Here is a 26,389-nt window from a genome sequence, read left to right on the forward strand (position 1 = left end):
CTGAAAAATACCCAGCCTGTGAAGCATACAGTACACAGCAGTTCTTTCAAAAGGAGGAGGACCAAAACAAAACAAGAGGAAGGGAATAAAATGTCAGTTTGGGCAATGAAAGGTATTTTATTCTCTGTTTACTATTACACAATGGTAATAAATTCAAATCAACAGGGAAACCTTAGCTTGGATTCAGAAGAATACTGACAAAACTTAGTAGAATGCTACAAATTTTTCTGTAGCTTGAGTGTAGTCATTTCTATTCCCTGAGAAAATTTGGCTCTGCAGCTTTTCAGATTGATGTAGTATATTAAATGATTCTATATATTCCATTCTCAGGGTACCTGCATCCCAAGTTTCACACAGGGACACAGAAGACAGTTCAGACATGTGTCTTTAATGTCATCTGAAAGTATATTGATTTTATTGGATGCTTAGGGATAATTCTATTCCTTCTCACTCTTTCCTGTTTTTTCTGATATTCATGTGAGCAGTTCACTTTCACGTTTGCATTACATGTAAAGGTCTGGGGGATCAGCTATTGCTGTCCTGGGAGAATGACTGAGTAGGCTGGAGGCTTCTGCTGGGTAGGACTCTGAATGGGGGGGATGAGTGAGGCTCTCAAAGTTACTGGAGAGGGGCTCACTTAAGCCAACAGGCTTCCTCTATGATAAAAAGAAGACACAATCTACAAGAATGGGACAAGCTTAGAAGAAAAGTACAGAGCACTCATTAGTACCTACAAGGTAGTGAGATGAAAGAGGCTGGTTTTTTCCAGTGTTTTAGCTTTGCTGGTAATGTGCAGTTTTCAGATTGTAGCCAAGCAATGCTCAGACTGGGCAGAAAAAATGATACGGCTGCACAGCTGTTCTGGAGTCCTTTGCCTCTTCTGCAGCAGGTTGCATGTGGCAAGGACAGAAATCTGTTAGATGGGGTGAAATTCACCTGAGCATGAAAGCAAGGTATTGTTTGTCTCTTGTTGCAGCTCTTCTCTTCTCTAAATGGTACTCACTCTCGAAGTGTTAGGCAGTGTCTTGCTGCAGCAATGGGCCTCTATTTACATCTGGTATTTTGTGCCAAATGGTCTATGTTAAAGCAATGTCTCGTGTAGTGCAAGCTGAGGTGAGTTTGTTGTCCTGTGAGGAACAATTTAATTTCTGTTGTTATAATGAATGCTACTCTTCCAATTGCTAAATCTACAATATTCAGAGCAAGGTGGTGGACTGTCTTTAATACCACTTTGAAGGCCCTGCCTGTGAACATGCAAGAAGGTTCTGTCAAATGGTTTTATGCACAAAGGAGCTTCTTCTCAAAAGAAAGCTCTGAAGTCAATGACATGTTCTTATTACAGGAGCTAAAAAGTGCAATGAACTAAAGCTATGTATGCAGGAAGCAAACAAATAAACAAGCTGTGCTCTAGATAATTTAACAGATACATATCCTTGGAAAAATTGAATAAGTAAAAGGCACAGTCCTTGGGAAATACTGTGCTCCTGCCACTGCCACATGTGCAGTGAAACATAGATATATTTACAATTTGAAGGATAGGTAAGAGTCAATATGTAAAAAGATTCCTGAAAACAGATGTTTTCACATCCACATCTATCTCTCAGGCAGTAGGTCTTGACATCTGTGTGACCATTCAGCTCCATCAGACAGACCAGACAGCTTCCCACCTAGCTCCATCTGAGGCTGAGAACTGAAAGAGCATGTGTTCACCAAAGGAAAAAATGTAATGGGCCATGGTGTTTTCTATCTTTTCCTCAAATTTCTTGCCCCCAGATGGCTGCTACCTTTATATAATTTGCAGCAAAGGATCCTCCCACAAGGAGCAGGAACAGAGCCCAGACTGATCTCATCCAAATGGGGCTTGGTTCCATCTCCAAACTGATCAATGCCTATGCTAACCTCAGGTGAGCTTCCCAGCATGCAAAATTCCCCATGCAGTTTCTCTCCAAGGCTTTCATGAAAGCTGCAGTGCTACCTGGGATTAGAGTCTTCTGCCTGTTCTCTTTTGAAACATTTTATCCCAAACTCAGGCTATTTGGTTGGATCAGTAAATTTAGTTTAGAAATGCCCAGAGTTGAAACCATTAGTAACAAGAAAATTATTAATTCCTTACAAAAGTCTGATCCCTCAGAGGCATAGCCTGGAGAAGCTTGTTTGCCATGGCTTTCTAGCCAGCTATTGAGATGACTGCCAGTAAAGTACACTTGGTGGCACATAAACCATTATGGTGCCAAATATGTATGAAACTTACTACCTCTAAAATTGTCTAAAAAGTTCTCCACCAACCTAGCAACGTCATGTCAAAAGACAATTTGAAAGGAATGCCTAAAAAATGGTGTGTCACGGGTGGTAATGAGAAAAACCTGTTCAGATTATTGATGTGTGTACTGCCTGCAAGAAAGCTGCCAGTGAAGTTCTGGGTGCTTCAGTGCCTGGTGGTGCCAAGTGGCTGTTCAAATCCATTCAGCAAGAGCGTGCTCATGTCTGTGGAGCAGGCAGATGTAGCATACACAGGTATGAAAGGACCTGTCCCTCACAAAAGTGTGAGAGATGGACTTCTGGAGAGAGACTTCAGACAACACAAAGGGCAGACGAGGAGCAACAGCCCACTTGTATCTTTCGAAGCTCCTCCTGGGCTGGTGTTTTAAGGATGGAAGTTAATACTTCTGAAGGGGACTGTATGACAGAGCAGGGGTATTTTTAAAAAAAAAATAAGACTTTGTTTTGAGTGTCCACACTATGAAAATGGTCTTCATGTTAGGTAGTGGATTGCTTTTGCTGGTGTTTTCTCTCACAAAATACAATGCCTTATCTGTGTAAGCAGGGTGACTTAGTGTTGCAGAGATTGTTTATGGATAGGGAAAACATTCCTGAACAGAGAAGGAATAAAAGAAAGCAGAGATTTTAACTTGTTGGTTGAAACAGCCTTGGTGCACAAACATTGTAAGCAAAAAAGTATTTGGGGATTATCTTGAACAGGTGTCCCTCTGTATCAGACTTGGATAACCTCCCCTCTGGGTTTGCATTAGCTTTTTAAAGAACCTGTTATAAAAAATGCACTTGCTGTTTGTTGGTTTTTCTTTAAACATCCCGATTGCTTTTTGATGACACTGTACAAACACATGGTTAGAATCAAGTGCTAGAAATAGCTTCCTAGAACTCAAATTGATTTTTAGATAAGAAAGTAAACATGTGCATGTGTGCAAGTCATGCATGCATCCAGGCAGAACTAGTTATTTTTATTCTTCAAGATGAAATTGTCTGTAAAAACATGAGGTGCTATTTATTGTTACCATAATTTTAATTTAAAATTCTAACAGTGACATGAAGTGTTGTCTCAGCTCATTTAACAGGCTGTGAAATGGTTAGAAGGATGATAGAAATGTCTGACAAACCAACCTCAGGTAAAATGTAGTTACTCATATTTGCTACTCAACCCCCGATTTTTCATAATGATGAGTAAAAATAGGTCATCTTGTTAGGCAAAAAATATTATCATTAGCAAGAAATGTTTCCATCTCACATTGAGGAGAACACATGTACAGCCCAGTTTCATCCCCTCCCCATGGTTTGACTTTGAGGGGAACTGGAGTAGGAAAAGAATAGCTGGGTTGGTTTCCTCCAGTGCAGCTGTGGTAAGCTTGAAGAGAGAGTGTACTGCCCATCACCTCAGCCACAGGGTGTCCACAGGGTCCTTTGCAGCAAGCTTCTCCCCTTGGATCCTTCTACCCTATGGGATGATATCCTAGTGCCTCCTACAGGTGAGTGGACAATTTTGATCCAACACCACAGTGATTCCACAGAAAAGCATCACCTGTATAAAAGATGTAGTCTGACTCTGGGCTTATTCCCCAGGAACAGCCTTACATCCCTGTCTGGATCCCAGTGTTGGCTGTGATGTGACAATTACTTTTTGCTTTTGGGGTTTCAAGGAGGCAAGTTATTTCACAGTGGTATTGCACTCTGAGGGGCAGAGGAAGAGAGTGGATTTAGGGAGAAGTTTGGTGGAGGCACAGCAACTAGGGACGCTGAGAATAGAAAAATTATCTAGCAGCTCTAAAACCTTAAATCCTTTTATTCCTGTGGATTCCTGTATTTCTTTAATCTAAGAACTTGAGTGGATGAACTGTTCAGTATTTATTCACTCTCTATTTCTGTAAGAAACAGGACATAATTTGCAAGCCAGGACCAGAGGCTTATAACCTCTGATAGAAATTTCCAACCAGAAATGGTTATTATGTTGCACACATCAATAAATATATTGATAGTAATGAGAGCTTTTTTTTTTTTTTTTTTACTGTGCTATTTTCATGAAATAACATTTACCTTAATACTTCTTGCTTTGGCTCACTCTTTCTTGGCCTGATCAGTATGAGAAATGCCCATTTATGCAGCTGGAACCCAACTCAGGACAGAAAAATGCAGAAAAACTACAGCTTTGTGGCAAGGCAGGAAAACCTAAGGAGCTGCAGATGGTCATAGCCCCAAGTGTGATTGGGAAAACTATTGAGACAAACCAATCTCATACGAATGAGAAACATTTCTTATGGCAAAGTGAGAGTTTGCAGTGAAGTATAGATCCCTATCGATGCTTCTTTGAATATCCTCCCTGAGACTGGATCCAAACAGTCCAAATAGTGTGTGAAATGCAAAGAAGTCAATTTATACTGGGTTATTGTGCCAGCTGTCACCTCAAGATGTGCAGTGGTAAGGGCAAGTTATTATTTACTTCCTTAGCAATGCTGCAGTGCAGGGGGAACTTGATTGCAGGTGGCTGAACAGAGGGCAGCTAATGTTGCTTGGTCTCCAGAGCACATTGCTTTGCTGCTTTCTCTCCCTAGACACATATATTCCAGTACTTGGAAAAATCAGACCAAACTACAAACTCACTTCAGATGGAGATTGTTTCCAAGTGTTGTGTTCTGCAGAGATATTTGGCATTGTTTGGGAAAAACAGAGAAGCCATCTGCAAATACTTAGCTTGGATCTACCTTCAGGGGAAAAAAAAAAGCCAATCCCAAGAGCTAACTGGAGAATTGCTCCTTGTACCTGGATGAGTGCTATCAGAAGTGGGCTTACATCTGCTCTCACAGCAATAGGTGGAAGTCCTCTGTCTGTCAAAATGAAGATGATTTTCTGATATTATTTTCTCATATAGGAGTTTATCTTTAGATTTTTGATATTCTCAGTGTACTTATTCTCCATTTCAGGTTCAAAGTGGTAATCCATTAAATGATCCAGTGACTTCTTACTTGCCTGTGCAAGATCAATTGGGAAAAATCCTAACAGGCCTAACCTTGCAACCAGAACACAGAGTGCCCCGTTAGATTCTCCCGTGACACAAACTGGTGACTTCACCAGCACACTGCCTAGCAAACATTTGGATGCAGCTGTCTCAGATGGATATTTTACACACCAAGTGCTACCTGCAGTAAGTGCCCAAGAAATCAAACCAGGACTCTGTAACCAACAGAGGAGTCCTAGTAAAAGGCATAGTAAGGAAGTGCAGAATCTCTAGGAAACCCTCCTTGTATGGAACATCCTTGTAACATAGAGCTGAAAGGACCTCTCTGGGTTTAAACAGCAGTGTTATTTTTGTGTGACCATTTCTCTGTGTGTATAAATGTCCCCCTATTAGCAATGGATCCAAGCAGCCAATTTCAATCACCTTTGATTTTGAAAGGAATTAAAGATAGCCTCATTCCTTCAGCTGCTGTAAAGATAGAAAGTGGAGTAGAAAAGACAGACCACGTAAATTTCCAAACTTAGGGAAAGGCTGCAAAACTTTTTCTTTGTTAGACCCTGTGTGTCCACATTGTGTTCTCAGGTGGACAAAGGATTCTAGTGAAGCTGTCAGTCACCTGTGAAGATCCTTGTCCAACAGGATACTTCTGATGGGCTTGATTCCCACCTGTGTGGGAACCACATGTGAATTGGCTTCAGAAGCAATGCCCCTGGTCTCCCAAGCAGAAACAGAAGAATACATGTGACTGGTATACCTCAGTTAGTCACTCATCCACTGTCTTGGGTATGGGCAGCTTTAGGGTGTAGAGGATGATCAAAATGCAGTTTCAAGTCATGCAACGTTTCATTCGATTGTCAAGATTTCAGGAATTTCAGGATTGTTTGATCTCAGGAAGTGTTTTCCGAATTCATATGGGGATGGATTTTATGTAATTTACTATTTCTGTTATAAAATGTATTTGGAGTGCATTTATCTCATATGGTGATTCAAAAAGGCTACATTAATTTAATCTGAAGGCATTTCAATATAGGACTGACATCAGGAATACTGGGAGGAGTCAGTTTCTGGCCTCTTATCTGGAAAAAGGAAAAATAATTCCTTGTACTTTTTCAACCTTCTACAGCTTCTTTTAGAAATTCTACAGGGACATGCAATGATCAACAAAATAGTTCAATGAAGCACTTTGGTATCAGTGTTTAGTTCATGGCATCATGACATCACAGGGATGTGATCTTGGTGCCATTGGGAGCACTATAGCAGTTGAAGGAGAACTGAAGAACATTAAAAAAAAAAAAACTTGAGCAGAAGATGAACAAGCTCTCGGAGTAAAATTAATCAGAGAACACCTGAAATAGTACAAGTTTATTCTAAGCTGTTCTGGCCTTTCTGTCTAATTATGGCAGGAAGGTAAGGGTTATACATCCTAGCTGACTTAGGCACCTGCATGTTATAGGATGACATCTTCAACAACTGGCTCCGTGGCTACCTTAGAGAAGGAACCTATTTCACACTGCTTAATTAGCTAAGATGAAGCCTATAAAGTTTTCCTCTTGCCATAACTTTCACCATGATAGGGTTAAGCTTTAGCTCACTGTCAGACAGATGATTAATTTTCACCTTATCCAATCAAAACTGAACCTGAAGTGCATTACAATAAGGTAATTACCCATATTTACTTTGTTTTGTAGGACATGTTGCCCTTCTGCCCAGCTAAGAGAATGGAAAGACTTCCAACTGACCCCAGGAGGCTGAAATGTAGAAATGAGTTACTGATGCTCCAGTAAGTGGTCAGATAAACACCCTAAATTCCAGCCTCTGCCCATTTCACCAATCTATAGTGGTCGCATGCCATGGCAATCAAAGCCAGTGGCAATCGATGGGAACAGTTTGCTCTTCAGTTTAAAATTAAATAAGTAGTCAGTTATAAAAAGCCTTTGCAAATTCTTTCCCATGTGTCCAGTTCAAATCTTCATAGATTTCCATTTAGGATAAATCTGAAGAGGAATTGAAAGCATTTCTACTGGCACACTCTGATGAAATTCAAGGAGTAGGTGTAGCAAGCTGTGGGAACTAAGAAATTAAGAAAAATACTGCAGTGCTGTCAAGAGTAGGTGTAGACATTTTGTACCTGCTAAACCAAAATGATGGGCCTAACATTTAAAATAATATGCTGATCTAACACTTGAGCAGAACAGTGATTTAGATAGACAATGATCTTTTCTCTGCTATCCAGTTTCCCTAATACTAGAAGGAGGCCAAGCGCTTTGCAATGCAAATCAAATGCCATATAAAAGGATGGTGTGATTCATCTGAAAAAAATGTTTCACTTAAGAAACCCCAGAAGGCAGGATATAGATCCCCTGTTTAATTCACCCTACCCCCTTCTGACTTCTCTGCACTAGCAGCAGTGACTGTGCAGGATTTTCCTTGTTTGGTAGGTTGTGCCTTTGGGTTTCTCTGCCATTCAGTGGAGGTTTGTCTGGAGAAAAAGCATGCTTACAATTCCTTTTGTGTTGCTGTCTGCTGCATTTACTCTTCAGTTAGGGAGCAAGCAGAACAGTTAGTTACTAGTTGAATCCCAAATCTCTGGATAATCTAGATGGCATAAAGCCTTCTTCATTTCAAGTTAGTTTGTGTGCTGTAACAGCAGCAGAAGAGCCCTGTTGGAGCTAGACATGAGGTGTGGAAGAAACATCTCACCTCATTTTAAACCTGTAGAAATGCCTTTTAAAGCCTCAGACTCACGTTCCTTTAAAAGCTAATACTAGAAGTGTGGTGAAATGTTTAATTTTTTAATTAAGCATCTGACAGATCTACTGAATTATGAAGTATGATTTTATAATGAAAAAACCTAACATCTCTAGAAAGTGAATGCAACGGAGGACCAAAGCAGAAGCAGGTGCAAGAATCAAGAATGTGAGAAGCCAGACTTTGCAGAAACATGTTCCTAATGTACTGGAAAATTGGACATTTGAACCAGCTGAAGAGCAGGTATGCACTGAGCTTGAGAAGATACTGTTCATGTTGCTTAGAGCTGAGTCCTACGCATTTGACTGCCACTGATTTCTTAAGAGCTCCCATTCAAGTCAGTGTCTGTAGGAGCGTGTACGGGCTGCAGGCACGGGCTCTTTATGCTACTAGCAGTCACATTTTGGAACTTTATTAAGACTCAGATTTGCTGAACAGACTGTACTGGAAAACCATGTTAATTAGCATCTAAAATTCCTGGACAACTGCCACAGATTCCTGGGAGCTGTCTACACCACCAGCAAAATGGTTTTAGAGATGCTGATTGCCTGAAATAATTTGGGGCATAACTTGTCCTTTTACAGTGATTTTTATTGTGTCCATGTAGTTATCCTGGCTTTTGCCAAAACCCTATTGGTGCATACCTGAGAGCTGTTCTCAGGGGTCTTGGAGGCAGTGCTTCTGCAAAGTCTGAACCAGTGGGTCATTCTAGAGCCTAACCCGAACTGCTTGGGATGATGCTGGATAGGAAGTGTTGCAGTGTGTCTTTTTTACAGCTTGTATCAGTTTTCCATGGTAGGGCACTATTTGGTGAGTTGGTGAAGGGATGTTAGCAAGGCAGAGTTACAGTAATTAATTCCTTATTTATCTCTGCAGTAAGGTTATAATTTCCAGCTGCTCCCAGTTTACATCAAAATCATCAAAGAGTTTCAGCCATTCAGTCAAGGCTTGTAGTGGGTCATGCAGTGATTCAAAGATAATATGGTTCAGTTCACCTGTTCGGTTCAATTCCACTCCATGACATGTTACTGTTTCTAGTTTTCTTCTGTAGCCTAGAAAATTACCTGTAGATCTTTGAGGCTCAAATGCCATCCCTGAGTGATTCAGGAGAGGCCAGACCCCACTTTCAGATATGCCATACTGTAAAGCAAAAGGGCACTCTGAGCTGTCATTTCATGTTCTCCCCTCATTTGGTGGATTACTTTTGCTCTATGCAAAATCCTGAACTCTGCAGCAGAGACAGGGGCCCAAGGCTTATCCTGGGTGCATGAAGCACTAAGATTAGGTGGAGACTTCCCTTTAAACCTCCCTTAACCTCACTCTTAGATATATTGGCCATCCATACGCAGCTCTAAGTATCACACCTTGATTAAGCAAAAGCCTTTTGGCTCCCTGATGGGATTTCTCCACTGAATGAACTGGACAAAGACTTTTTGAGAAAGAACAGGAGAGAGTATCCAAACAGGAGGAGAAAATATAGCATTCATACATATATGTATAACCTGGGGTAGTGTTATGAAGCAGAGTGATGCAGACTCCCCAAGGCAGGTGTAAGAGAGAGCCCTTTATTGCAAAAACCAGGCCTTTCAAAGTAGTTAGGCTGTTATCAGTTACATTCCAATTAAGCACAACAAATGTAATTCAACCAACCACCATACACCACATATGAACGTGTAATGGTTATATAATTTGTTTTTCTACCTCTAATTCAGCTGAGTCACTTTCCCATAGTCCTTTTCTGCTCGGCTGAAGTAACAGGCCTGAGCCATGATTTTATAAGAGTAACAAGGCCCTTATTTTGTAAGGTTTTACCTATACGCAACAGGGTAGGGCTTCCCAGTTGTGGCATGTGCCCTGCCAGTGGTATGCAGAGGACTTCAGCATGGCATGAAGGTATTTAATGAATATCTGAATGCCCTAAGAAACATGGCCCAAGATTGAGACAGGAGCTCCAGAACAGCTGCCTCTGCCATCTCTGCCTCCAGGTGCCATGAGCACTCTGGAGGGAAGCAGAGCTCCCTGTCCTCTGCATTGCACCAAGGAATATATACCTTTGGTCTACAAGTTCATGATTTTCCTTCACGGCTAGCCTGCTGTGTTTGTGCCCCAATTGTAAATGTCAGGGGTCCAGCTGAACTGCAGAGCACCTATGTGAAATCCCGATGAAGCAATGATGCTTTAAATTTTTCCCTTCTAACTGCATTTTCTTATATTTTAAATAAGCATATGTTAGCCTGGAGACTTCTGTCTTCAGTAGAAAGCTGTTAGCAACACTGTATATCTCACTCATTCCAGCACATTTTATGTCCCACAAATGTTGACAACCCTGTAGAAAGCAATGAGGATCTGTGCTTCTGACCATCACCTGTCAAGGAGGAATTCAGAGAGGAAAGCCAAAAAATCAGGGATGAGGAATGGATGGGAGACACTATTTGGCTCATTTGTTTCATCTGCCAAAGACAAACAGAGCTCAAAACTGGCAGCAGAAGAGAGAGAGATGACTCCCATTCCTCTCCAGTCAATCTAGTGAATAATTAATGCACTTTTACTCAGTATATAACAGTACAGTTTTAACAATATGTGCTACTAGTGCAGCTACTGAAGATGCATAATTAGATGAACTGCAGGAACCCAAGAACACGGTTAGGAATTCATGACATGCTTTGGAGCAGCAGTGGTTGCTGCTGTGAGCCGCTCCCGGTAAGAGCGCTCATCAGAAAGAGGCGGCACCGGCCTGTTTCGGGAAGGAAAGAAGCCAAGAAAATGCTGTCCTGGCCTTTATTACTGGCACTCGCTGTTGCGGCTGAGCATGAGGGGGTTAGCGCCGCCGTCAGCAGCAGTCGGCGGGCCCCATGCGGAGCGGCAGCTCTCCGTGCCGCGCCTCGCCGGCCCTGTGCCGCGGGGCGCTGCAGGGGCCGGGGGCGGGGCGGCCGCGGCCGTTGCCGGGGCGGGAGGTTTGAACGGCGGCGCCGCCGAGGAGGATGAGGAGGATGAGGCGGCAGCAGCCGGGCGGGCCGGGCGCCGCGGGGCCGGTGAGTGCCGGGGCCGGCAGGGCCGGGCAGACCCGACCCGCTCCGCACCCTCGGGTGCCGCGGGGGCGGGCGGTGCCCGGTGGCGGGCGGTGCCCGGTGGCGGGCGGTGCCCGGTGGCGGGAGCTGCGCTGTCTCCGAGCTCGGGCGTGTGGTGGCCGCGGGCTGCCCGCGCACCGCGGCCCTCGTGGGTGGCGGCGGTGCAGCCGCGCTCCTGAGGGACCTCGGCGGGGGACGCGGCGGCCGCCCCGGCAGAGCTGCTGCGCTGGGCCGAGCTGGGCCCCCGCTCACGCTCCCCTCCGCAGGCTCTCGGAGCTGCTCCCGTGCACCTCTTCAATCTTCCTTGATTTTCCCATTCGTGAGGGGTTTTTTACGCTTCGAGTTGGTTAAAAACCCTAGTAAGTCGAGCTCGGGAGTTTCTGTGGAACTGTGGCTGTCCATTGCAGCAAACGCTCATTTCTGTCTCTAGCTACAAAATGCCCAAGGTGCTGGCTTGACTTCATAGCCCCTGTTCTAGAAGAGTACCCACTGCCTGGTTACTTGCTTACTTTAAAAAGATATACTATACTTATGGGGTTTAGACTTTTAAGCTTTACATGTAAACTGTGGCAGTAAATCAGAAGTGTAGCTTGGAATAAGATTCTGAAAGCTTGTAATGAAGTTACCAATTAAATGAAGTAAAATTTCTACCTGTCCTTCCTTCAGCAGGATCCGTATCATTTTTCTCACCTGTTCTTGTTATTTTTGTTTGTTTTGTGACTGCATTACTTGTGTAATACTCGAAAAATTTCTTATACTTGGTGTACTTAGGTGGGGAATATAAAGACATCTCTTAGAAGCATTGGTTAGGTAGCTCCTGAGTGTGGGGCTGAAAATCCCAGCAGCTGTTAATAATCTTGTCTGGATTGTGCTGCCATTGGTGGGGGAAGGATGGACCCCACCAGGGAAACGGTGCATTAGTAGACAGCATATGGCAATACATTGCTGTGTCATTCCTCCAAGTCCAGATGGTGTGCCTATATTTTTAGACAGAATAGGGGGTGGGGAGGGACGGGGGGAAAGGCTGACCAATCTCTTTTGTAGGCATAAAGAACTTCATACGTTCCCAAATCAGGCTGCTAAATCCTTCCTTCAGATGAGATTTTATGGTGTGGTTATTTAAACTATGGCCCAACAGCCATTTACTGCTAGTCCAGAATATTTTACGTTAGCCTGGCTGAGATGTAGTGTGGACTGAATGCTTTGTGTAGTTCTTGAAAGCCAGTATGGATACATGCAGACGCCCCACATAGGAGTGTTTGTTTCCTCACTGTAGTTCTGTAACAGGTGACAGATGTGGAGAGGAGCCAGGGCAGTGCAGAGGCCTGCTGTCTTGGGAATTACTAGGGGGAAGTAGGATGTCATTCTTTGGAGGTGATTTATTAGTTTAGGCTCAGAGAATAAGTAATTATTTCTTAGGGACAGGTATGGGCTTTACTTAGGTTTTCATAGCCATGTAATATTTGACTTGGAAGAAATGAAGATGGATGTCAGCTATTTACTACTTTTTTTTTTTTTTTTTTTTTTTTTGTTTTCTTTTCTGGAATGAGTCCTAAGAAAAAGTGTGAATAAAGATGTAGGTGCTGAGAATAAGAGGTGTTGTTGCCCTGCTTTATCCCTTTCTGGCTGTGATTGAAGCTTTGAAAAGCAAACCTGTGAGGGTTAAAAATGAGATAGTGAAATGAGATAGTGTGTGGTGCCATACAGGATCCCAAGCTTGCATATATCAGCTGTAGAGAAGTTCTTCTGTATCAGTAGAACTTCTATGGAAAATATCTCTGATGTGAGCTTTGGGAGCTATTTAGCACCAAACAACCATTAACTTGTTAATTCCAGAGGCAGTTGAGGCACTCTTGTTTAGTAATGAGAAAGCGTTGCTCTTCACTGGCCTGCAAAGTATTTGCAATGCAACCCTGCAGTGCCATGACAACATTCTGTTATTCACTCTGTTCTTCACATGTCAGAAATATTTGGTTTGGCCAGCGATGGCCACGTAAGGAGATAATGTGTATCAACCAAGAGGCATCTAGCAGGCCTCTGGGAGACAGCAGTTTGTGGTCCTTCACCTCAATTGTTTTCTGGCCTGGTGTGGATTGACCTCTTTGAAGTCGCAAGTGAGGAATAATGCACATTTATAAATGTTTTCTGTGAAAGCGGGCAGGAAAAATTGGCTTCTCAGCAGATTTTATAAAACCTTAAAAATCCCCACTCCTTCAAAATACAGTGCTGGTGAATTCCAGTGACTTGCCAGCCATGTTTAGTTTACTTCATAGTTTGAATGAAAAGTGTGCCTGACATGATACCTGTATATTCTTGAAGCCACCACAGCTGTTTGACTTTTCAGTTCATGGCCTGATGCAGTTGAGTATTGAGATCAGTCTCCTTTTTTTTTTTTTTGCTTCTGCTGTTACCTGAATTTCTTTTCAACCATAAATGAAAAAAAAAAACGGATTTTCTTCACTTTTTAAAAGACAGTCGAAGAGGTGATGAGATTGAGTTTCTGATTTTAAATATTTCAGACATTTTCTTCAATTTAAAGTTCATTTTAGTAGGGGTCACTGTTAAAAGTGGGTTGTTAATTTATAAGCTTTGTTCAGTTAGCCCTCTCTCGGACCATGTGTTATTATTCTATGAATGACACATGGAGGCACATAAAATTTTAGTAACTTTCAGATGGTACCGTGAGTTAATCTTGGTTTGGAATTTACATGTATAATGGATATAGTAAATCTGTTTTGTCCCATGTTTTACTCATTCGTTCCTGAAGAGAGAACTACCATTCTACATTCAGTAACCGTTGCAGTAGCTGTGCATAATTAAAACCTAGAGTTCTCTCTCCCAACTGCAGGGGATGCAAAAAATGTAGAATACTCTTAGTTTTTCATTTACTCCTTTGGGTTTTTTGCATGTCTAGGAATGTGACACCCAAGAGAAGATCAACTTCGAGGTCCGCATGCGAGAAGGCATCTGCAAGCTGCTGGCAGTGAGCACGCAGAAGGAGCAGCTCCTGCGCGCCGTGAAGAACCTGATGGTCTGCAATGCTCGCATCCGGGCCTACAGGGCACAGCTGCAGGGCCGAAAGGAGGAGCCCAGCCGGGGCAGGACTGAGGAGCAGTGAGTAACCGCTCAAATTCAGAGGGAGCAGGACGAAGCAGGCATTTCCTTACATGAATTTTTAGCAGTCTGTCTTGGAATGTGGATTTAAATCCTTCCTTATCTCCTAAACATAAATCACTGCTGCCTTAAAGCATTACTTTATAAAATAATTCCATTGTCTTATTTTTGCTTTAGAAAATTAAATGCAAGTCATATTTTCCTGGATAGATTTTATTTTTGACAATAAACTCTAATTTAGTATCAAGTAACACAATGGGCATATTTTCTTGATTACCCTTAGCATGCAGAAAGGTACCTAGCCGAGTCTGATGGGACAAAACAAAGCTATCCAAGGCAGAATGGAGCGGTTGGTATTTTTCATTCTTTCTGTTGTTATCGAGGGTCCTTTAATAAAGGCCCAATCATGGTTAATTGGTACCCTCTGCTGGCCGCTTGTGTTAACTACAGCGAAGTGAGAAACGTAACCCTCAGTGGGAAGAAAAGCAGCCGAAAATATTCTCACTCTGTAACTCCTGAAGGAGCTAAAGTATGTGTGTTTTATTTTAATAATGCTACAAAGTTTCGGTCTAAATGGAATTTATTTGGGGTGCAGCGTTGAGAATCGTAGTGCAGAGATCTATTGCTCTCAGGTTTGTAATTTATTGAAATACTATATTGCAGTTTAGTGTGGAAACTCTTTGAGTACATGCTTGGCTCCAGTTAATTGTATCTGTAGGAGCAGTTCTGCTACTTTTTGGTTTCAAAATGTTGCCTTATAGGAGAAATGTGTTGGAGGAAAGAGCAGCATTGTCTGTCCACTATTCTGAAGCTGATTTTGAAAACTAGCATATAATACATGTGGTATTCTGTAATTATTGCATCTGTATTGCTTTTTCCTAATAAAATAAGGAATTATGTAGTGACTAATCTTTTATTTAGGTTTTTAGTGATGGAATAATATCAAGTGTGTCAACTCCTTGTCTTTGGTGCCAGCGAGCACAGAATGGTGATGGTACATGTCCGGAAGAGGGCAGGGGTATTGGACATGTAGCTGAACAGTTGTACTGTGGACTTGATTTGTGACTGCCATGCGTTGCTTGGATTTCTGTCCTCAGGGGTACTTGAGATGTCCGTGGAGGTCATTAGAAGAGATGCACGCTACACTTATTTCTCTGATTTCAGTTGGATCTGTGGGAGTTGATAGTACATTTGGAGTCCTTTTCTCCTGATATTCGCTTCAGACTGGAATTTAAGGCCTAATTGTGGCAGAGAGAGAAAATTCTAGGGTTTTCTAGGCTTTATCACCTGTGAGTTCTGAAGATATTCTAACTGCCTCTGGAAGTCATGATACTGGTAGCAGCTAGAAACTTTCATTTCATTAATAGAGGAGGAGGCAATTCTTTAAATAATAGAACCAATAAATTAAGTTGCATCATTGACAGAAGGGAAAAATGGATAATGTATTTGATCCTGTTGCAGCTGGAAAATACAAGGAAGATGAATTTACTTGCCTTTTAATACTCTGGCAGCATATGCTTTGCAGTAAAGTCTTCTAGGGAATTTTTAAAAATGGTGGCATACCTTCCTTCCAGGTTTTGCTGAAGAAATTAATGACTCATGTCTTAAACCAGAGATACCAAAATTAACTTTAAAGGAAAGCATTTGAAATGAGCTATAATATGAAAATCCTGACACTTCTTAGTGTTTTTAAAGGGTTGAGTTTTAGATATCTAAATGCACTGACCTCAAATATATTTTTTCTTTTCTTCTTTTTTGGAGGTCTTCAGAAAATGAGACAAAAGAGCGGATGGCATGCAGAGCAAAGGTTGCTATATCAGGTAAGAGGCCACGGTAGTCACTTAATTATAGAAGCTAATTAGCCCTACAGTGTCTTGTAATACAAAGTATACAGAAAAGATTGTATTTTTAAAGTGTGTATGTGGTTCAGAGGCATCAATCCTCTAATGCTGCAAGGGGACTTGAGCTTAAGTTACACATGGGCTTTTGAAGATCCTACCCTCTCTTTCCATTTTATTCACAGGGCATTCCACAGAGGGAAATTCTTCTTTTCTGTTTGCCACTAAACACTGAATGCATTTCAAAACTAAATAAGTGTGAGTGAGCTGAAAGCTTTTTTCTCCCCACAACGGCAGGCGTTGAAGTGATAGTACAGGGCATGTCTAACAAATTGAGAGCAGAATTATAACTAGTATGCAAATGTTATTTAGGCAATGTAGATTACATTACTACAGCAAAGGTGTAGTGGTATGGCTTCAATGCAGGCTAGTAACAAGGACATTTAACAGCCGTTCCTAGTAGGCTGTTTTCTAGCCTGTTCTCAAACTTCAGCGCTGTGGATTTATTGTTTTGTTTGCCTGTGACAGCAGTGGGTCCTGTGGCTGTTCTGCCAGCTTTGCTAACAGATCTGTTTGTGCTCCCTGACCTGCTTCATTAAGAATAAAATGGTGTAGAACAGCTCACTACTGAAACTGTTTCGGTTAATTCTGCATATTTTGATATATCTTTAAGCAAGGTAACTCCTAGTAGAAGAGTGATGAGCACATGGTTCAATAATGTTTTTTGCCAGCACAGCTGTTTGCAGAATGTGTATCTGTCTTTCCTCCTTATGGTAGTTGGATGAAAGCATCTGTTTGCCTGTCTGTGCTGCAGTTGCACCTTTCCTCAAATTTGGAGAGCTATCTGCAGTGAAGACTTTAGGGTCATATAATACACTTCTACTATCCTTAGAAAATCAGAATTTTTTAAGAACTCTGTTTTTAGCATGAAAAACTTGCTCAGGATATGAAAGATTTAGCTGCTTTCTTTTGATACAATAAGAGCACAGGGGGTGAAATACACCACTTTGTATTTGGTGCCGTCTGTTAATGATTCTGCACTGCCACCAACACAGTGGCTCTCAAAACGGGAGGTTTTGTCCTCAGAAGTGTGGCAGAGATCAAGGTGAAGAGGAGGAAGAGCCAACTGCCTCTCTGTGCAGTCCAGCCTGGGAGTGCTGGGTGCTGCCATGCCTCACTCCTCTGCAGATACTTGTGTCAGGAAGCCTGGCCAGGCCCACTTTACAGCAGAAAAGCCTAAATGTTGTTCTTGGCCTCTGCTGATTTATTCTTTCAGGGTCACCTCCTGATTTTCTACCCTCAGTAATCCATCCACTTATAAATTTATTAGCGTGTCATATAGTTAGTGCATGCCAGATGATGATTACCAAAAAAGTAGGGCAATCGTGACCGACTGCAAAAGTTTGGGAAGAACTATGCAGGACTACTGAGGAATATGCTCCTACAGAAAGCAGCTATGTCAGATACTGTGTGGGAAGTGTATTCCTTAATCCACAGTTTTTCACACCTCTATCATTTTTACTTATCCCCCGTATTTTTGAATAAATTTTGTAATTTATGTTATTGTACCAATCGATTTTTTTTGTCAGAAGATAATACATCAAATGTTGATGAAAAAGCATTATCATAATTTAAAGGAATTTTATAGAGGAATCATTGGGTTTAAATTTGATTAACTGTAGTATTTGAATGTATTCAGTTTGCATCCACACAGATTTACAGCTAATGGTAACTGAAATTAAGGTGTATGAAAATTGATCTTTGTTTTTGATAAATGACAGATCTTTCAGTCCAAGAATGAATTGAAAGCTGATTTACAAGCATCATGTTAAACTTGTTCCAGGATTGATTGTCTATACCCTGATGATTTTCTGACCAAGGTGTAAACTTTTCAGCTAGCAAGATATTGAAAGTGGCATACAGAAGTGATCTTTAATCTAGTACTCGAATTGCTAACAAGGTCTATTGAGCACATTAAAATTGTCATTCAGAGTTTGCTATGATTAAAGATAGAAAAGCTTTTATTTGTAACTGTTTTCACATATGAATGTAGATTTGAGACCTTTGTATTTTAGGAAAGAAACATTCTGTGCTTTGTCTCTGACAAAGATGAATACACATATCTTTTAAAAGTTTCAGAGAGACTTCTGTAAGGATTGTCATAAAACTATTTCTCTTTGTGTAAAACCCCCTATTTTTAGAAATGCTTGCTATGCAAATGCATCTTTAGAAGGAAAAGGCAGTTTCAGAACACGGTGATGTATTGATTTTTAGGAAGTCAGAAGTCTAACGCTGTACGCTGGTCATTCACTTGAAAGTTCATTCGTTTTCATGAACACTTAAAAATAGATGAATTTGAAAGTTTCAGTATTGAAATAGCTTTTATAATAAGATGTCTCATTATAAAAATTACCTGAAATTTGAATTTTTCAGTTAACTTCTGAGACAGAGTGACTATATGTGATTTCACTTAACAAGTTTTTAGGGTAAACCCCTGTAGGAATACATGACTATCTGATGCCAAAATACTGGCACTATTTTGCATCAGCATAATGAATGTGGATTTTTTCATCAGCCTCATATGAAGACAACACTGGAGTCAGCAATGCTTCTTTATAACAATATTGAGTATTTTTGTCACAAGACAACTGAGTTCATGCTGTTCACTGCTGCCATCATGTGTCACTTAATATATTGCATATACTTTTAAACAGCACCCTTGTACTTCAGAAATCAGATTTGGATTTATAAAGCCATCACAGCATTTGTCTTTTAATAGGGGACTAATAAAAGTGTCTTCACCTATGTCTTCACCTGAGTCCTCTAAGCTGGAGGAAAATGTCATTTAGTACTATGTTGAGTTTAGTGGATAAATTGGAAAATTTAGTGAAGAAAATACTTTCCTAATATTAAAATGACAGGCATGATTTAAAATAATGGCTTCATAATTGCCTCTCTGCTGTGGTTCTGAAGTAGAAGGATATTTTTTTGTTAAAAGAAAAAAGATTTCTAAACTCTTTTTATGCTAAGACAGTTCTCACTGGGAATGTGATTACGAGTGGTATTTTCTCCGTGGTTAGCAAAACAAGACTGAAGTGTTTGCAGTGTAAGTATCCCAGTCTTTTCATTCCAACAGGAAGGTTTTCCTCTTGCAGTGGCATGAGTGGTTTTCAGCACAAAGCAAGCAGGATTTTGTATACATCTGTGCATAATAATGGGCTCAGAGAACACCTCTCAGAAGTATGTTACACAGCTTCTCTGAAATGCTATTTCAGGTACTTTCAAATGAGATTCAAAATATTCTTTATTCTAGCATAATTTCTAAACAGAAATGACGCTTCAAGTTGAACTAATTATTGCATTTTCTTTTGATGTGGATAATAATCTTGGAATAGTTATGCTGTTCATTGGGTGGAAGGCCCTGTTACCACCAGAACATCAGAAAAAGAAACAACACACTTTTTGTAATTTGTTTTGATCACACATCTACAATATTGATTCTGTAACTTAATCTCCCTTTTTTCCCCCTTTAGATATTCGAATACCATTAATGTGGAAAGGCTCTGACCACTTCAGCAAAAAAGAAAGTATGTAAGATGTAATTAATTACTCTGATAAGCAGTTGCTTATGCCTGTAAATTTAAACTGAATGAGGAAGTTCATACTCATTTCAACCCCTTTTTTGACCTTTCATTAGGTCTATATTTTACTCTTTGTTGTGTAAATGTTTGTAATTTGAAGTTGCTGGTTGTAGTTAGCTAAGTTAGTTCAAATCCTGTGGTTCTGTGTTTAAACCCTACTCTCTAAAGAGTCCACCTGAGGAGGAACTCCAGAGGAAGCAGCAGAAGAATGTTGTATTAAATGGTTAACTGGGAAACTTCTGATTAAACACATTGTTCTATGTCTTGTCTGCACTTGAGAGGGCATATTGGAGGCTGTTTCCAAAGAGAAATTTAAATGAAAGTTGACTGTTGGTGTTGAGGGTATTATTGGATAGCCTTCAAGTACATGCATTTTGCTGTGTCATGGAGATTAATCCTAAATCTGTTCCAGCTGTCACCTGGCATTGATTTCACTTTGATTTTCAATAGGGTCAGAGATGCAAAGCATGGCAAAATAGTGTAATCTTATGTAGCACGTTCATAAAATGATGCAGACTTTGGATCAAATGGGTTTTTTTTGTGTAAAGTCAATTTTACTAAACAAAATTACACTTTTACTAATGTTTTTGAAATTGCTGGCAGACACTATACCTGATTACTCAACTTTTTTTTTTTCCCCGTAATAGAGGTAGGCATTTTTTTCCCTTTGTGTATGTTATCCTACCTATACAGCAGCTTTGATAGGTCAATTATCATAAAATCCTATGATGAAAATTTCTGGTGGGAAGAATTTGCGGGCAATTCCTTAGAGGTCTGAATTACCATTTTGTAGCTTTGATTACTGGCAGTGTTTAGTATTGTGATGTGCAGTGTGGCTGATAAAAGTTTTCTGTGACTCTCTGCAGAATCACAGCGCTACGCAGTGTTTTGTTTGTTCAGAATGGGAGCTGAGGTTTTTGATACTGAGGTGACTATTGTGGATGAAGCAATAACAGATATCTGTTTTGAAAATGTAACCATATTGTGAGTATAATTTACTTCTGTTGAATGAAGTATAAATATTGCTGTTTTCTTTTGCAGGTGGATGTGATTATGATTAAGATTGGCTGAGGTCCACTAGGTTTTGCTGTGGGCAAAGGAATCAGTAGAGGCTGTGTTCATTTGGGTGGGTGGAGGATCCCCATCTCTGGAAGGCTGTTCTTTTGTGCAAAATGATGCTGGTTGTAGATGTGATAGTTGATCTGTACGTCTTTTCATTTTTGCCCTGCTGAAGCATTTTTCTTTATATAAAGAGATAAACAAGCTTACATCTCAAGGACAGCATTAAATTGATGCTAAAACCTGAAAGCGTTATGACATTACAGGTGTGAATGTTGCACTCAGTGCTTCATTGTTATCCTGTCCGGCAGGTTACAGTCTCCTTCCTCATGTAACACCTCCTGTCTGTTACACCTACCTGAGCGTGTGCTTGACTCCACTCCCTGCCTTTACTTTTATATCAACAATTTAGAGTCCGTCTCCTGAGGAAGACTGACTGGAAAACTAGAACTACCAAAAACTTTAAATCAAGATCCTGAAAACTGAATTTAAATCAAATTTTAAACTCTCTGAAACACCTGTTCAAGTTAAGAGTGGGGATAAAGATTTAAATCTGCTGCTTCAAAGTTATGAGACTTAACCATTATAATTTTTTGTGAAGCACTGCAATAAAAGCAGAAAAGGCACCCTAACTTGCCTTGTAGCCCACAAGGCATAGAAAGACTTGATACAAAAGCTTTTGGAATGATTTTGTTACGGCATGTGTGTAATGGCACGATTTGTATCTGAAAGATGAGGTTAGGCTTCTGGCTTGATGTCTAAGCTTGAGAGCAAGACAATCAGAGAGCTGAAAACTGAGAAAGGTTGTGGGCCAGAGGATGCAGCAGTAGATAGTTCAGTTGTAAATGACAGATTTTATTAGATAGCATTTTTTTCAGTAATTTGAAGGGGATGGGGTGCAGCTAAGGTATCTTTTAAACAGTTCAATCTGATTTAGGACCACAGGCAGGGATAGGTTTTCAATCATGTGATTTTTGTGTAACAGTAGAGGGCAGATTTAAGTGTGTTTGAATGTCTTGCCTGTGTATTCCATAACGTGGGTGTTTTTTCCGTTTTTAACCTAAATGTTGAATTTCCTGTTTGTAATTGTTTATGCTGCAGTTATCCATCTCATGACCCCAGTGCTAAGTTGCTACTGTGTACTCTAGTCCTTAATTCCATATGAATGTATATCTGTGCCTGAATTTGATGGCATTCCTTCCCTTGATTAGAAATATATTATTTAATCTATAAAGCAGCAGCATTCCTTGGCTCCATACACAGTTTGTTAACAAACGCTCTGAAATTTTCTCCTCCCCACTTCAGTGATGAAGCAAGCCCAGATTTCCAGGTGAAGGTTGAAGTGTATAGCTGCTGTACAGAAGAGTCTTTATATATAACAAACACTCCTAAGAAACTGGCAAAGAAACTTAAAACATCCCTCAGCAAAGCTACAGGGAAGAAACTCAAAGCTGCGCTGGAGGAAGACAGTACTGAACCCCTCGTGCCTGCTGACCCAGTCATCCAGTAAGCCACATATATTGATGCTCTGCTTTTACAGCTTTTGAAATAGAAATAGGCCAAATATAATTGTACATTTTTGGCAAACTGCCAAGAAACTGGTTTTTTTTTTCTACTTGCCCAAGTGGAAAAAAATTTACATTTTAAATAGGAAATGAGAAAGTAGGTGTGAATTCCAACCATGTCGCTGAGCCTTGGGGCCTGGTTCTGATCTTGAAACACACAAGCAGCCTTTATCTTTGTGCTCCACAGCCAGCCAGCTGGTAAATCCACTGTTCTTTGCAAACTCCATAGTATTTTTAGTTTGAGCTCTAGAGGAAGTTGAACTTGTACAAGTCTGTCTGTGTCTCTCTGTCCATCCACCTCTCCTCCTTCCCCGTTTACTTCCTCCCCATACTATTTTTTGCACCTAGCCAATGTTGCTCATACTTGACAGGTAGATATGTGTGAAAGTTACAAATCGTGTGAAATAGGAAAAGTTGTGTATGAAGGCAGAATACACCATGCCCTCTTCCCTAATTCCACTTGCTAGCTTTTCAGTAAAACTCTGCTCTGCCAAAGGCACTTTATGGTTACAGGTTACTTAGCAGGAGATTTCTGAATTGACTTTAGCACAGGACATTTTAAAATGACTTACTGGTTTTCAGTGTTCGTAGGCATAAATGCTTTTCCCAGTAATTTACCTGTTTCCTTTTAAAAATTAACTGCCTACTAATATTTTCTAGCTACTTCAATTTCATTGGGATTTAAGCAGGCCAAATACTTAATTTGCAAATATTAATAACATTGGTTTATTTTATTTATGTTAATTTTTTTTAGAAAGAAATTTTTTGCAGGAATTCCTCTTTTTTGGCAGCTGACAGTAAAGAATCGATGCTGAATTCCTGCTAGGTGTTTAGTCTTAGTCTAGTCTAGTCTTAGTCTAGTTTCATATCTAGACTAATAGATATCTATTTGCTGGGATTTTACAAGGAAACATTCAAGCATATTCTCTCTTTGTTGAACTGATATAACTGCAAACTGATTTTTCTGTTTGACTCAAAAATAGACATCCAGGAGATCTTATCCACAGAGTAAAACAAATTTTATCACTGACTTTCCAGTGGATTCCACCTAATGACAATAAGTTTCTCAGTCTGCATCATGTCAGGCGGCTGTGCTTTCCACCAGCATCAGCTGAGCCATGAGACGCTATCATTAGACACAGTTTGACTCAGATATAAGCACTGGCTCCTTTGCTTCAGCACAGGCTCCTTTGCCTGTCTTTTAAGGAAAAAGCACCAGTAGGCAATTTAAACAGCTGCCTCCTCCCCTGGGTTTTGCTTTTGGTTTCTCAATTGAATTTTCCTTCCCTGCATCTTGGAAGTTTGTTGTTTCTACTGTAGATAATCATCTCACAGTGACTATTCCTTTCTTAACACAATTAGATGAACAATGAAGTGTTAAATGATGGCATTGCTGGGTGATTAAAATAGTTGTTTGGAAAGAAGTGGGTTATTATAGGCAGAAAATAAGTTGTCAGTTTTTTTATAGGTTCCTCCAAGGATTTATATTAGTTAGACCTTGGTATGTAGCCCTTATAAAAGGGAAGAGACTGCAAGATTACAAGAGATCTTTCAAGTATTCCCAGAGAGTTTTACCAGTCCAGCAGGGGAAATTAAACTGCAACAAAAAAGTGAACTTTCTATATTATGCGAACACCTTTTCTCTGTAGATTTCATTTGTACAAGCCTTTTTCTTTCCAATGCACACATGAGTGAAACTCTCCATTTTCCAAAAACTCTGTGATCCCTCTGTTTCAAACTTCTTGGCTTAGAAATCTCTCTGGTTAGTGAGGAAACTGTCAGACTTGGAACTTCTTGCAAAAGCTTAGTGACAAAGGGCTCGATTGGTTGCTTAAGTTAGTTAATTTGAAATATACTGATATTCTCTCTTAATTATCCCTCATTTAGTTTCTATACAGTCTTTTGCTGGCTTAGTTTTTCAATTCTAGCTTAAATTTTTTTTTTTAGTTTTTACATTTTTCATAGAAGAAAAAAATTTTAGTGCAGTTTTGCTATTAAATTCCAGTGTAACCAGGTTGCTCTTTGGATAAATCACTGGAGAGTCTCCCTCAAGTGCCTGTTGGCTCATTTGCAGAACTGGCCTGTGCTTGCACTGGTTGTTGTTTGATATCTTGTCCTCCACTGGGCTGAAGGTGCAGCAGCTTCCGTGTCCTGTGTTTGATTTGGCAAATCCCCAGTGATATTTTGCTGGAAGTACACAGTCTAATCTAGTGGCCTCACTTTGATGGTTGGGTTCTTGTTAGTACCTGAAGGTTATATTTGGTTTTACCCTCTATTATTTAAGATCTGATTGAATATTGAGCATATTGAATTTTTTTTTTTTTTTTTACCTCACAAGTCTTCAACTCACTCCTTCACTCACATTGAATGAATGAGCTAAGATTGGGATTTCTAACATTTGGTTTAATATTCAGGAATAGATTCTGGAATTGAAGATGTCTTAATTAACATACATTGGTAGAGCGTTATAGTTACACCTTCCCACACCCGGGTCTGTGTGGAAACTTCGGTGCCTCTGTCTCTTGATCAGTAAACAGATTTAACAATGAGCCTTTGCCACAGGCATGTTGTGGAGATGAGCTGCTTTTTTTTTTTTTAATGAAGTTGTTACATGGAAAAATACTACAGATATGCAAAGTACTGAATGAGATGCAGCAGGCAGATTATGCTTTGTTATACAGAGAAACTGCCATTGAAGGCAGTTAGCTAATTCTCTGAAATGCAAAGGAAAAACACAGTCAACAATCCTGATTAGCCAGTTAAATCTGAAAAATATCTGTAGATAAAACTTTCCTAAATTACATTGCAGCTGCCTGAAAGGAATGACTTGTATTTTAGAATGAAAATGTTACTGTGGAGCATATTTTAAAAGTGAAGTAGCTATTTTTTTTGGCAATGTTGTTGTGGTAATTAGTCATGCTTTAGAAAAAAAAAGTAACTTTAGAATCAGCACAGCAGTTTTATCTGTGAGAAGAAACTGAACTTTTTGATACAGTTTAAATAGAACGGCAATGCATTGCTCAACTGCATGGTCAAACACAATCAGTGGAGAATCTTTTGTTAAGGAACAGTTTAGCAGGGAATATATACAAATGCTGATGAGTTTTTTGTTCAGATTGCCCTCTTGAAATGCTTCATAGCAGTGGTTTTTCACCCAGGATGTTACACTGTACTTAATTTTTGTTCCCTACAGACAGATATGTTACAGACCTCCCCTCTAACAAACTTCCTACTTTTCCTCCTCCTCTTTTGTTCGGGTTAGGGGGAAGTAGACACTCTCCTTATTTATCCACAGAGCCAAAGGTCTGAAAACTGTATGTTCCCACTGTGCTAGTAAGAAAAATAAAATTTGAATAACACTAAGATGGAAAACTGTTCTTGATGATCTTAGTTCAATGGTGTCTTCTCAGCTTTTACGCCACTAATCTTTCTTATGTTCTACTGAAGATATTTTAAGGATTTATGCTAGATCCTGTTAGGGAGAGTAGTTAGTGATTTGGAAGGGTTTGTTTTCTTGTGAACTTTGTTCTCACTGCCATTAGCCAGGTGGAATTCCTGCTGCAATTCTGGACTATAAATCTGTTACTTGGTCCGATGAGTATTTTAGAGAAAAGGTTAAACTTACTAAATTTATACCAGTTTATTCCAAGAACTGCATTCCACAGTTGCACTGTGCTGAACTGTAAGAGTGATACTTTTTTCCCTAGGCAAAATACAAAACTAAGATAAAAGATTCTGAAACCTCTTAATTCCAATATGTGAAAAGAAATCCTTTCTGCTACAAAACTGACTATAGGATTTCTTTACAGATTTCTGCCTTTGAATAATCAATCTATTGGATCCAATCAAAAATACATACATAAACAACTGGTTTATAAAATGTAGTCTGCATAGGCATACCAAAAAGCACAGCAACGTGGAGAAGCATTATAATGCCTTTTAATTTTTAACCTGTATTTCCAGATAAAGTTTGTCATCAGTTGTTCTATTAACTTTAGGAATTTTTGAACCTCTTACCAAATCTAATTGCTTTAGGCCTAGTAATAAGAGCTGTAAAACTGTTGGAAGTTACTTGGTGGGTGACGAGAGGAGAGAGGTGTTTTGAGCATCC

General features: G+C 40.1%; 1 protein-coding gene across 5 annotated transcripts in view; it reads left to right on the forward strand.

Moving 5' to 3' along the window:
- The first annotated feature begins 10,937 nt into the window (after positions 1 to 10,937).
- The window catches only part of RTKN2 (rhotekin 2), a 36,359-nt gene continuing 20,907 nt past the window's right edge, over positions 10,938 to 26,389 (forward strand). For 4 of the 5 annotated variants that reach the window (XM_068197088.1, XM_068197090.1, XM_068197091.1 and 1 more), the window contains exons 1-6: positions 10,938 to 11,025; positions 13,976 to 14,175; positions 15,937 to 15,995; positions 19,547 to 19,600; positions 20,521 to 20,638; positions 22,019 to 22,219. In XM_068197088.1, coding sequence (XP_068053189.1) covers positions 10,975 to 11,025; positions 13,976 to 14,175; positions 15,937 to 15,995; positions 19,547 to 19,600; positions 20,521 to 20,638; positions 22,019 to 22,219 — 683 coding nt within the window. In that variant the 5' untranslated portion in view covers positions 10,938 to 10,974. The remainder of the gene's footprint in view (positions 11,026 to 13,975; positions 14,176 to 15,936; positions 15,996 to 19,546; positions 19,601 to 20,520; positions 20,639 to 22,018; positions 22,220 to 26,389) is intronic. The other variant, XM_068197087.1, reaches the window with a different exon arrangement.

The sequence above is a fragment of the Anomalospiza imberbis genome, chromosome 8 (genome assembly GCF_031753505.1).
Source record: "Anomalospiza imberbis isolate Cuckoo-Finch-1a 21T00152 chromosome 8, ASM3175350v1, whole genome shotgun sequence".
NCBI classification, from domain to species: Eukaryota; Metazoa; Chordata; class Aves; order Passeriformes; family Viduidae; genus Anomalospiza; species Anomalospiza imberbis.